Here is a 12,589-nt window from a genome sequence, read left to right as displayed (position 1 = left end):
CTCAGCACTGTCCCCATGACTTGTCCTACCTGCCTATCTTCCTTTCCACCTATCCACTCCACCCTCCTCTCTAACCTATCATCTCCATCCCTACCCCCTTCACCTATTGTACTCTATGCTACTTTCTCCCCCCCCCCACCCTTCTCTCATTTATGTCTCCACCCTTCAGGCACTCTGCCTGTATTCCTGATGAAGGGCTTTTGCCCAAAACGTCGATTTTATTGCGCCTCGGATGCTGCTTGAACTGCTGTTGTTTTCCAGCTCCACTCTAATCTAGACTATGGTTCCTAGCCTGCCTATAATAACTGCAACATAGACGGAGTCACACTGGGGCTCTGTTTGATTCTGAGCTTCTGATCCCATTTCACTCCTTCATAAAAACTGCCTTCTTCAACCTCTGTAAGAATACTGCCTCCTTCAATGACCCCTTGTAGAAAATCTCATCCAATCTTAGCTCTGCTCATACTTCAGTTTGCACAAATCTCATTGCTCCTACTCTATCCAACTTCAAGTTCTACTTACACACGCTTTGTCCTTGATACCCAAAACTCTCACCTCATGTTTCTATTTTTCAAATGTCCCTACTTCTTTCCCCCCCCACCCCCCCAGCTCTACAAATTCATTCCCTTCTTCAGACCAGCTGAGCATCATATTTCCTTTCAGACTACAATCACCGGCCATACCTTCAACAGCCCTGGTTTCAAATCTATTCCTACTGTCTTTTTTCTCTCCTCATGTAGAACCATCTTTGACCAAGCTTTTGGTCACGCCTTGTAACATTTCTGTTTTTCAACCAGAAACAATGCCTCTATGAAAGATTTTAAGATAGGCTTTACTTAAATATAAGTTCTTGTTGAAACCTAACACTCTATAATAGCTCAGTAGGATGCAGGTCAGTATATTAATCAATTGAGCCATCAATTTTACTTAAGATATCTCATCAAATTTTACCATTTCCTTAGAAGCATGTCAATTTAATCTAATTCTATTTTTCATTTAATCCTCAATGTGAGAGACAACAGCAAAACCACATGTATTGCCCATCTTTGACTGTACTGTCCTGAAAACTACATGGTTTGTCATATCCCTTCAGAGGGAGTTAAATGTTACCCACATAATGTGGGGTCAGAGTCACACAGAAATCAGATTCAAAAGGAGTCATGTGTGTCCTTCCAGAAATATAACAAATGAGTTGATCTATTACACCAGCTTTCAAAGTGCAAAATCGTATTGCCAGGTTTATTTAACTCTTGAAACTCTTAAAATGACATATTGAGGTTTGATAGTTGCCAATAAATATACCATTTATGCACTGTCCCCATTTAATTGAGAAACTGGCTCTAATTAAACCCATTCCTTCTGATTTGGGAAAAGAGTTAAGTTCACTGCTAAGAACCTAAATAACAGTGAGGATGCTATTAACGTTTTATGCCAGCCCAAGAATCTGCATAAACTGGGTCTGCCTAAATATTCGATCTAAACCTTTGAAAATTCAGTTATATCTGTGCACCATAAAATTACATGTTTATTTCAAGAACGGAAGGTGCCAATACGGAAAACACACAATTTGTAAGCCAGTATGAAATGCAGAGGAAACAAGGGCTAGAAAATAGTAAACAAAGGACTTTGGCAGCACTTAAGATCTACTTCAAAAGATAAATACTGCAGATAAGCTGATGGTGCAGACTCACATTTGGAAATATAGCTGGCATGCAAACATGGTTTAAAGGACAACACAGCTAGCAGTTCAGTGTTCCCAGTTACAGACAAGATAGAGAAGATGATTGAAATAAAATTGGGGTTGCAGTATTAAGAAAACAATTGCAACGGTGAGGGGAAAAGAAAAAGACCACCAAGTATTAAAAAGTCTTCCACACCCTCAGGGCTTTGCAAATGAAGTGCTTTTGAAGTGTAGGCTCTATTGTAAATACAGGAAATGTGGTAGCCAGTTTTGTATACAGCAAACTCACACAACAGCATTTTAATATTGACTAGATAATCTGTTTTCCTGTCTTTGATTAAGACCAGGCTACTGGGAAAATAAAAAGGTTATCAGTGAGTGAAGTATATCTGATGTGGGCTACATGGATTTCGGCAAGGGTTTTGATATGGTCCTATATAGCTGTTTGGCCAGATTATTAAAAGCTCAAAAAATCCAAGGGAAAGTTGCAGGAGATAAAACATAAGGCAAAATACTGCAGATACTGAAATCTGAAACAAACACAGAGCAGACTGCAGCAACTCAGCGGTCTGACTGCATGTGTGGAGAGAGAAAAACACCACTAACATTTTGACTCTGAGTGTTCTTCAGACTTGAAACATTAACTCAGTTTCTCTCTCCAGGAGACAAAGGGTGATGGTTTTGGGTGCTTTGGAATTGAAAGTTTCCAGTGGGGTTCCACAAGGCTCAGAACTAAGTCCCTTGTTTTTCAATGATATTTATTGCAGATATTTATATTTAAATGTAGGGGGAATGTGAAGCACATTTGTAGATGATATAAAATATGATGGTGGTTGACGGTGAGAAAGAAGCTGTTTCCTCACAGTAAACCATCAATGGGCCAATCGATCAGGCAGGGGAGTGGCAATTACAATTCAATACTTGTGAGATGATGCATGGGAGTGGGGAGGGGTAGTAGGATGTAAACAAACAAAAACAGGAATACACAACAAGTAGTAGCATAATGAGAAATTCAGAGGTTAGAGAATCCTGGATTGGATGTTCATCGATACCCAAAAAGGTAACAAAACATTACAGCAAGAACGTGATTGGCCTAAAGAGGAGATTTACATGAATGCTGCTATGAATGAAGACGTTTAGCTGTGAGGGTAAGATTGGATGGGCTGGGATTGTTTTCTCTGGAACAGAGGAGGCTGATTTGTGACTTTATTAAGGAGTATAAAGTTATGATGAGCCTAGATCTCGTGGGTAGAAAAGATTCACTGTAGTTCCATTTGCAAAGAGGTAAATAAATAGGTTCAAAGTTAAAAATCACACAACACCAGGTAAAGTCCAACAGGTTTATTTGGAAGCACTAGCTTTTGGAGTGCTGCTGCTTCATCCACAACCACCTGATGAAGGAGCGTCGCTCCGAAAGCTAGTACTTCCAAACAAACCGATTGGACTATAACCTGGTGTTGTGTGATTTTTAACTTTATTCACCCGAGTCCAACACCGGCACCTCCAGATAAGAAATAGGTAGTACTGATTTGAAGTCATTGATAAAAGGATGAGAGAGGAGGGGAAATATTTCACCCAAAGGAAGCTGCAACTCACTTCCTGATAGGGTGAAAAATTCTTATTACAGTTTAAAAAACAGTACCGTACATTACCTGATGAATAAACATTTGGATTGAAACGAATGTCAAAGATGGTGTCACTGACAGAGCCCACCTCCTGACATACTGCCTTCATTTCGTCAATACCTCTGAAATGATCTTTGTGGGAATAAAAAAAAAGATCACAATTCAAGTTAGGACATGATCTCCAGAATTAGGTAACACCTATTACATGAAGACACTTACAAAGATAACTGAATTAGAATGTAGAAAAACTTGAACATTAGACACACTGTCTCAACCACTATTTTCCCTTGTTATTATAGGCCCCAGTATAGGCTTTAAAAATAGTGAGTGCACATTTACAGCAGAATGTAAAATTTTGATAGCTTGCACTAAGCAGACTGAATATGCGACTAACACATCATTCTGAACAGTATGCATGAGATATCCTGTAATTCCTGACATTCTATAGTCCATGTTGCCAGAATTGCTAAATACTAGATCACATCTACAAAGGGTTGCCAACTCTCCTAAGGTGTATTCTTGGAGGTCCCATCACACATGACCTCTGTTTGGAGAAATGCATTTATACACTGTGAATTTCCATAATAACATGACCTCTGAAGTATGGTATTTGCTTTCTGTTCAGAGGCATGCGGGCAGAAGCTAATGAAGCCAGCACATGGTATATGGGATCAGAAATGCACAGCTGAAATTGAATGGGTTTTCGAAGTTGGGAGACACAGCTACTGCAAGAAACAACAATGAATAATTCAAACTTTATTCTGCTGGGACAGTCAGCATGACTTTGAAGTTTCCAATTACTGCTCCTGTGGAGAGAAAAAGAGAATTTAAGAGAATTGGAACTTCCTCCAGTCTCACTGGTAAAACAATGAGATTAGACACAGAGTTAAATAGAAAATCTGTCAAATAAGAATAGCAAGTCAAGTGTGTTATCAGTGCTAGGGAACGAGTACTGCCTAGAAGGGAACGAGTGGGCGGTACGGTGGCACAGTAGTTAGCACTGCTGCCTCATAGCGCCAAAGACCCAGGTTCAATTCCCGCCTCAGGCGACTTACTGTGTGGAGTTTGCACATTCTCCCAGTGTCTGCGTGGGTTTCCTCCCACTGTCCAAAAATGTGCAGGTTAGGTGAATTGGCCGTGCTAAATTGTCCGTAGTGTTAATAGAAGGGGAATGGGTCTGGGTGGGTTGCGCTTCGGCAGGTCGGTGTGGACTTGTTCGGCCGAAGGGCCTGTTTCCACACTGTAAGTAATCTAATCTAATCTAATCTAAATCAGTTACACTCTCGACGTGTAATTCTGTTCACTAAGGAACAGAAAATCAGAATGGCGAAATTTTGAAGGCTTTGAAGTCTTAATGACTAATGTCATTTGTGAATACACTGATAATCATTAGAACTCAGACAGGGATATTAATCAGTATGTTAATGCACTGAAAGATAATTTCATCAAAGGTAGGATTGACTAAGGAATAACAGATCTGGGCATGAAGAAGGGCTTATGCCCGAAATGTCGATTCTCCTGTTCCTTGGATGCTGCCTGACCTGCTGCGCTTTTCCAGCAACACATTTTCAGCACTTCATGACAGCATGTCAGTTGAGAGAAAACAAATACCCTCCAGAATCAGCTTCTGTATATGTCAAATCATTACCTGGAGTATTAACAGGAGAATCTTGGGCTCTGCATTACGCTGAGAGAAAGTCCAGGCCTAAGAAGAACAATACAATGGAGAAAAGAAAAACATGTTGGCAGAAGAGCAAGCAGAAAGATCAAATCTTGAGGAGAAGTTGTAAGTAATGCAGAAGGCCTTACATAAAAGAAACACGTTTATTGGTAAGTTTATTGTTAAGTACCCTAACTTCAAGAAGCTGAGTAAGTGGGCACAATAGTGTTTTTCTGGAAAGAAACAAAGCCAGCCTATGAATATGGCTATTGGAGAGAGGTTGAGAATAATTTGGATGTTCCTTTCTACTCCAAAGAACAGATTGTCTCATCTCACAGCGATCTGGGATTGTTACGTGAAGACTGTAGACGGAGATCATTCAGTGAACATGAAGTGTCAGATAGCCACTGGTGCTATATGTGGCATCACAAGTTTTGTGAACTTGTCCAAGTGGCTCAAGATAGTGACTCAGAAATTATTCCACTGAAGGTAGAATTAAGGCAGGAAGTACATTCATCCTAGAGAACAGGCTAAGCTGAAAGCCCAAAGAAATAGTGAGAAAGAAGACAGTAGACATTAAGCAAAAGCCATTCATTTAATCTGAAACAAGTACAAAATTGAGACTGGTGACCCTACCAGAAGAGATTTGCAGGGGATCAAGTCATCGACTGCTGAACAGATGCTGATAACAGATGTTTTCAAAGGTATTGGATGTTTTCTTGATTAATATCAAGGGATTGTTGCATCTCTACCACAAACTCAGCATCTTCTGAGCAGAATTCCAAATGCCCTCAAGGCCAGCTTCTGAGGCAAGATAAAGAAACTTGAAAAGGAGTTATCAAGAAAGTCCTTCAGATTATTAGCAGCAAAGCAGCAGCGAAAAAAAATCTGGAAAGTTGATAGTATAAATAAGTCCAAAAGATCTCAATAAAGCTTTGAAGAGATTGCACTACTCCATGACAACCACTGAAGAAATTTTATCACAATGTTGCTAAAGTAAAGGTCTGTACGACTATGGAAAATGCATATTGGCAAATTAAGTTGAATCACAGCCGTAGTTTTCTGATTACATATGAACATTTGGGAAATGCCAATGTTTCCACACGCCACTTGGCATTCCTACTGTTCCAGAAAGGTTCACACTGCCTAATATTCTGCATGGTAAGAACTGGGCATACGTTGGATCGCTAACACTTCAGGACTGTTGCAGTCTCCAGCAATGAAGGATTAATCTTCTGGACACCATGGCCATGAATGATCTATAGATGTGGAGATATGACTGAAGACACCATAATAGACGATGATTACAATCTATTGATGGAGTAGAGACTACTAGAATAGCATGCAGATGAAGTAGATGCTAACCAAGAAAAGAATGCAACTGAAGACAATTGAAGCCATGTACATAGTTCATGTACTGAAAGAGAAAGTACTTCATCCTGATCCAGCTAAGTTGAGAGCTGTAGTAATGATACAGCAGCCAAGAGATCTGAAATAAGAACAACATTTTATTTATTTATCATCAGCACTGAAGTCCAGAACAAGCAGCAGCTTCTTCTTCTAATTAACAACGAACGATGACAATGTCAGTTCTGAGGTACTAAAATGTCAATGATTCAGTTACCCTACAAGTGTATTGTGAGCAAGTCTGAACTTGGAGTGACCCTCATGCAGCAAGGTCAATCAGTTGCAATTCCATATAGGTCAGTAATGCTAACTGAAGGAACATCGTCCCTGGAATGAGCAGACACCAGATGAACAACAAACAACAACTCATTAAAATAGCCAAATTGGCTATTTTAAAGATTATTTATGGATTGCTGAACTGCAGAGACAAATGAAATTGGCACAGAGTAGAATAACAAAGAATGTTTGTTCATGAGCAAAGATCTTCTGTACTCCCATGTATGTTGGATAACTTGAAATTATAAATGATAGCATATGTATTTTTTGGTTTATGATGAAAAAGGGGTGGGCAGACGGGTGCTGGAGAAATGCATTTGTACATTGTAACTTGTATGCTATGAGTTGACATAGCTATAAGATCTCTGATGTGGTTGCTTTCTGTTTAAAGGCCTGAAGGCAGATGCCATAAATGTCAGTACAAGAAGCAACCTCCCACCTCCAACATTCCTGCCCAGACAACTCGGTTTCCATCTATTTTGTTATCACATCTAACACAAGGAAAGAGTTCAACAAAAATAAAAAAAAGTTCTGATTGACCCAATGACTTTTCTGGGCCACAGTGGCCCTAAGAAAAATCCTTCATCCCTAGAGACTCCAACGGTCTTGGAGAGTTAGTGATCCAACATATGCTCAGCTCTCACCATTCATCATATTATGTACTGCGATTACAATAACTTATTAAAGTAGCACCATTGAAAGATTCATATCACCTTTATAAATTTAAATTTGAAAAATACCGCTGCACAATGAATCGGTGGCTGGATTTTATAGCCACAAATGAAGCATGCCGCCCCCTCACTGTGCCGACGAAAAATATAACAATTTAATGTCAGGCTGACCATCCAACAACATCGTGCCAGTCTCTGATATTATGGAAGGAGAACCGGTGTGGAAATCAGAAGCCCATCTACCATTTTGAAATAAGTGAGTCACAAATATTCAGCACCTAAATGAATGTAATCTTTCACTGCCCACACTTTTTTTCAGGCATCGATTGGGCAAGTGTTTAGGCCCACTTCATACAGTGGGAATGAGGTGTCAACACAGGGGGTGGAAGGAAGGGCCCTAACAATGGTACCTTCGGTGCACCTCACAGTCTGCTAGTAAAGGTGGAGGTATTATACTTTTTCTGGCTTCACTTATTCACTGTTTTCTGCCTGCTGTACACAATAAGGAGAGAGCAAGGGGGCAAGGGGCACTCAAGGTTGGAGGCTATTACCAACATCCTGTCCCCAACATAACCCACCTCCCACCTGACATCACAGTCATGATGTCCATTTGGGTTCGGAACCCATCTCAATGTACCACTAATTAGCAATCCATCAATTAACTAGTCATACTGAATCAGTGGAAGCAGAAGCAAGCTGACCACAAGCTAAAACTTTAAAACATAGCCTCAGTTTGTTTCATGTATTAACCTGTTCAGACTCTAATTTGGAACTTTTTTTAAGCTGCCAAATGGCTTCTTATCCATTCTTGTCTGCTCGTCACTTCAAATCAGCAACCTAAACAAAGAGGCAAGAATGCATATTCATTTATGCTACAAAGCTCCTGCTTAAATTTGTGGATCAAGGAAGAGAAGTTTATAATGGAGATGCAACAACCCCTGGACACTCTGAACTTGTCCATCACTACCCTAGGAAATGTGACTAAATGCAGAAAACATTTACCTATACCTCTTCACCACATTTATCTGCTGCCCAACATATACACACACATCTGGATTAGGAATGCAATTTCTCACTGTAGTGAGGATGACCTCAATATATCCTAATCTTCTAAACCATCCTTGTTACATTTGTCTATAATACAGTAATGAAGGTAAATCCTTCAATATTTAATAGGATTGAGAAACAGTGGCTGAGAAAAATGCAGCTACAATGTAGGTATCAGAGCTTCCTCAGAATCAAGCACATTTACCCCTGGAAATAAAATGCTTGATTAGATGTTCCTGGTTCTGTCAGAATGTAATCACAGGAATAGCATCAGTGGCCAGCATCCTGTTAAGGAGATGTAGCGCCTTCATTATTCAGTTGTGTCATTTTTACGTAGAACACTGCATTAAAAACAAAAGCAATTCTTGGCACTCAGCTGCGGACTCTACTGAGAGAGGTTCTAATGCAGATAAGTTCCTCATACAGCCAACACAGCATTACTCACTAATTAAAAAAAACCCAAAAGAACTGCAGTTGCTGGAAATCAGAAATAAAAACCGAAATTGTTTGAAAGTCTCAGCAGGTCTAAGAGCATCTATGGAGAGAAATGAGAGTTAATGGCTCATGTCTGTCAGAACAGTGGGTTCTAAGGAAGGATCACTCGACCTAAAACGTTAATCCTGATTTCTCTTCACAGGTGCTGCCAGAGCTGCTGAGCTTTTGCAGAAATTTCTGTTTTTGCATTACTCTGTGCTTTTTCAGCAACATCACAGCTACACAAAGAAAAACTGCTTGCTAAGGCCAATGGTTTTGTTTTTCATTTGTTAAAAGAGTAGAGTCATAGAGTCTTTCCATGCTGTACAGCTCTTTGGTCCAACTTGCCCATGCTGATCAGGTATCCTAAATTAATCCCGTCCCACGTGCCAGCATTTGGCCCATATCCCTCTAAACCCTTCCTATTCATCTGCCAGATGCCTTTTAAATGTTGTAATTGTACCTATCGCCACCACTTCCTCTGGAAGTTCATTCTGTACACACACCACCTTCATTCAAAATAAAAATGTTGCCCCTTAGGTCCCTTATAAATCTTTCCCCTCTCACCTTAAACCTATGCCCTCTAAGTTTACGTTCACGCCATAATGATTGCAAAAACAAAAACTGCAACAATAACTACACTAGCCTTTACCTTCCTCTTGCACCAGTCCATTCATTACATTTACAGGTTAACTACAAGTAACTTACATAATGCACTGACTAAGGCAGACTCCCTTAATGCAGACTGGACCTGTGCTTTTACTGGGAAATTATTTTTCCCCTAAAGACTTTAATCCCAACGCTAGGATCTACAATACTACAACAGAAAAAGAACAGTTTCACCAGTGGCATAATGGTAATGTCACTGGATTAGTACGGGACCCAGACAAATGCTCTTGGGATTCAAATCCACAATAGCTGAGGAATTTAAGTTCAATTAATTAATTAAAAATATGGATTTGAAAACTAGTCCCACTAACGATGTCTGTGAAATTATCATCAATAGTTGTAATAACCTGTCTGGTTCACTAATGTCACTTTGGTGAGGAAATCTGCTGTCCTTACACAATCTGACCTATTCATGTCAATGTGATTGGATCTTAACTGTTCTCTTCAAGGGAAAGTGAGGATGGGCCACAAGTGCTGGCCTTTGCTAGCAACATTCACACATCCCATGGAAGAAATAATGTCAAAACAAAAGAAGGTTAATTGTGCTATGTGCCAAGCACTCCAGATAAGTTCTTCCTGAGGCCGCAGTCTTTCAAAAGATGACTGCATTTGGAAAATTGTCACAGCGTCACCTACACCAGCAATATGTGGAGATTCAGTTATTTTCCATAATCAAGAAAGAACTAGCATTCTGACACAGTCACATATTTGTAAACAAATGCAGCACCTAATTTGCGCACAGCAAAATCCTGTGGACAGCAAACAAGATATTTGTTCAGTTAATATTGTGTTGTTTTTGCCGAGGGACTCACGCTGGCCATGATTTGGGGAGGTCTTCAAATGATGTCTGTCAACTTAGCAGACAAGGACAGAAACAATAATTACAACACTGCAATGTTGCTGCATTGATGTGCCAGCTTAGGTTATATGCTGAAGAAGAGTATGAGATAACAACATCTAACTAACAGACAAGAATGCTATCATTTGAGCAATGCTGATGATTTTTATTTTAAATCTAGGCTATTCTACACTAACATCTGAGTGATTTCCAGAAGGTTATTCTCCTGTAGAATGTGGGGCTTGGAGAAACAATTCAATGCTGAGTTCCCCTACGCAAGGTCAATTAGAGCGTTCAGTCATTTCACAGAATCCACTTTATCAACAAGAGTTGATTGAATATTCAATTCAACTGCAATGTGAAAGAGTAGTGAATTGAAAATCAAGAGCTCAAACATTATTCGAGAATTCAAACTTCACTCACATTTTTCCATAAACTAGCAACACCTGTATTTTCTTTTTAAAAAAAAATACATTTACTGCCCTCTAGGAATAGCCTCTGACACCTAATACACAACTTTCCCATCTACTACAGCATTGACAGATATTATGTTCTCCCCACCCCCACCCTCAGCTAACCTCTGCAAACACTGGACTCCCTTACCATAATTTTCTGTTGCACTCTCTCCATCCTCCATTAAACTTTTTCTTCTGTCACTTCTACGCATTTTCTCCTTCAAGAGTTTTGTAAACTGTGTGTGCCTAAAGTATGAAAAACAGCTGAACGTAACACGAGCAGAGATTGTAAGTTGGTGGTTAGCAGCGGCAGCTTATTGTATGTTCAAGAAACAAAATGCCCTGTTAGGATTTCAAATTTATAAATTTGGCGCACTGGGTTGCAAAGCAATGCACTGCGCAGCAACAGGTCACACAAATATATCTTCACATGGCTCTATTTTTACCTGCACCAGTAGAAACTGTCAAGTGAAGATGGATGCTGTGCACAAGAGGGTAAGTCTCCTGGTATACGAAAGATACCTAATGGTTTAAGCAGAGATCTGGGAGCAGGTTATCTGATTAATCAGAGAAACCATTGAAGGACACAACTCAATCCATGTGGAAGATCAAATCTTCTTCTCAACAGTGGTAAGGTAAAAACCTGTCATTATCCTGTACCATGTACCAATTTTTACCTCATGATAGTTTAAATGCAAATACAATTAAAATATAATAGAAAACAGAATTCAAAGAGGTTTTCAAATTTTAAGCCATGTCATCCAAGTCTGTGCTCCCAGTCTAAGCTTCTTTCCATCTTCTCAATCCAATCTGAATTTGGGGAAGATTGACCTCTCTACAAATCTATCCAGGTTCTGCCCTTGTATTTACCTGAAGATGATTACCTCACAATACAGAACATGTTCCAACATGCAGCATTGTCCAAACATTATATTTGTGTTGCGCCCACATTATGATATTTCCAGACTAAACTGGTTCACCATATTCAGTTTTTAATTGCAGATGTAAAGTCATTGGCTGGCAATAGATCAGGGCCCTTCTCATGTGGAGAACATAGGGGGAGAAACAGAGCAGGAAAAAGAAAAGACAAGCGGTAAAACATTACATATTTACCAGAGCTTCTTACTCAACAGAATTGACAGGAGTGTAGTATATGCCATAAGGAGAAAACTTAAAGCAAAAAAGTCTGCTTACGCGCAGTGAAATAATAATGCGGCAATCTTTTTGGAAGACCTTTTAATGTCCTTTTGGAGTTATTTGACTTTAGTCCCACTAGATCAGTGTACAATCATTTTTTTTCATTCATTTATTGGGTGTGGGCATCATTGGTTAGGCCAACATTTATTATCCATCCCTATTTGCCCTTTGAGTTGAGTGGCTTGCTAGGCCATTTCAGTGGGCACAGTGTTGTAAGTCTGGAGTCATGTGTATGTCAGATCAGGTAAGGATGATACATTCCCTTCTCTAAAGGACATTAGTGAATGAGATTTTTGTTACGATACAACAGATGGTTGGCATTAGGCTAACTTTGAATTACAGATTTATTTCAATTTAACTCATATTTACCATATTTGAACCCCAGCCCCCAAAACCTGGGTTCTGGAATACTTGACTGGTGACACTAAAATCACATCATCACTTTCCCAATTGACTCAATTATTCCAGGTCTTGAAGAAAGGAGTAAGGGTAATTAGTCAATATTCCTTCTATTAATCATAATTCAATGATACCCTGATGGATTCAGCACATTCATAGATGTCAAGTGACATCAGGATCTGGCTTGGTT

General features: G+C 39.6%; 1 protein-coding gene across 2 annotated transcripts in view; it reads right to left on the bottom strand.

Annotated features, from left to right (window-relative positions):
• LOC122562617 (clustered mitochondria protein homolog) overlaps window positions 1-12,589 on the bottom strand; it is an 87,056-nt gene that overhangs the window by 32,373 nt on the left and 42,094 nt on the right. For both annotated transcript variants that reach the window (XM_043715604.1, XM_043715605.1), the window contains exons 11-12: window positions 10,952-11,049; window positions 3,334-3,438 (exon numbers count right to left, since the gene is read on the bottom strand). In XM_043715604.1, the coding sequence (XP_043571539.1) occupies window positions 3,334-3,438; window positions 10,952-11,049 (203 nt within the window). The remainder of the gene's footprint in view (window positions 1-3,333; window positions 3,439-10,951; window positions 11,050-12,589) is intronic.

Source organism: Chiloscyllium plagiosum, chromosome 25 (assembly GCF_004010195.1).
Source record: "Chiloscyllium plagiosum isolate BGI_BamShark_2017 chromosome 25, ASM401019v2, whole genome shotgun sequence".
NCBI classification, from domain to species: Eukaryota; Metazoa; Chordata; class Chondrichthyes; order Orectolobiformes; family Hemiscylliidae; genus Chiloscyllium; species Chiloscyllium plagiosum.
Note: the sequence above shows the minus strand (reverse complement) of the source record. Positions and strands in the feature narration are given on the sequence as shown.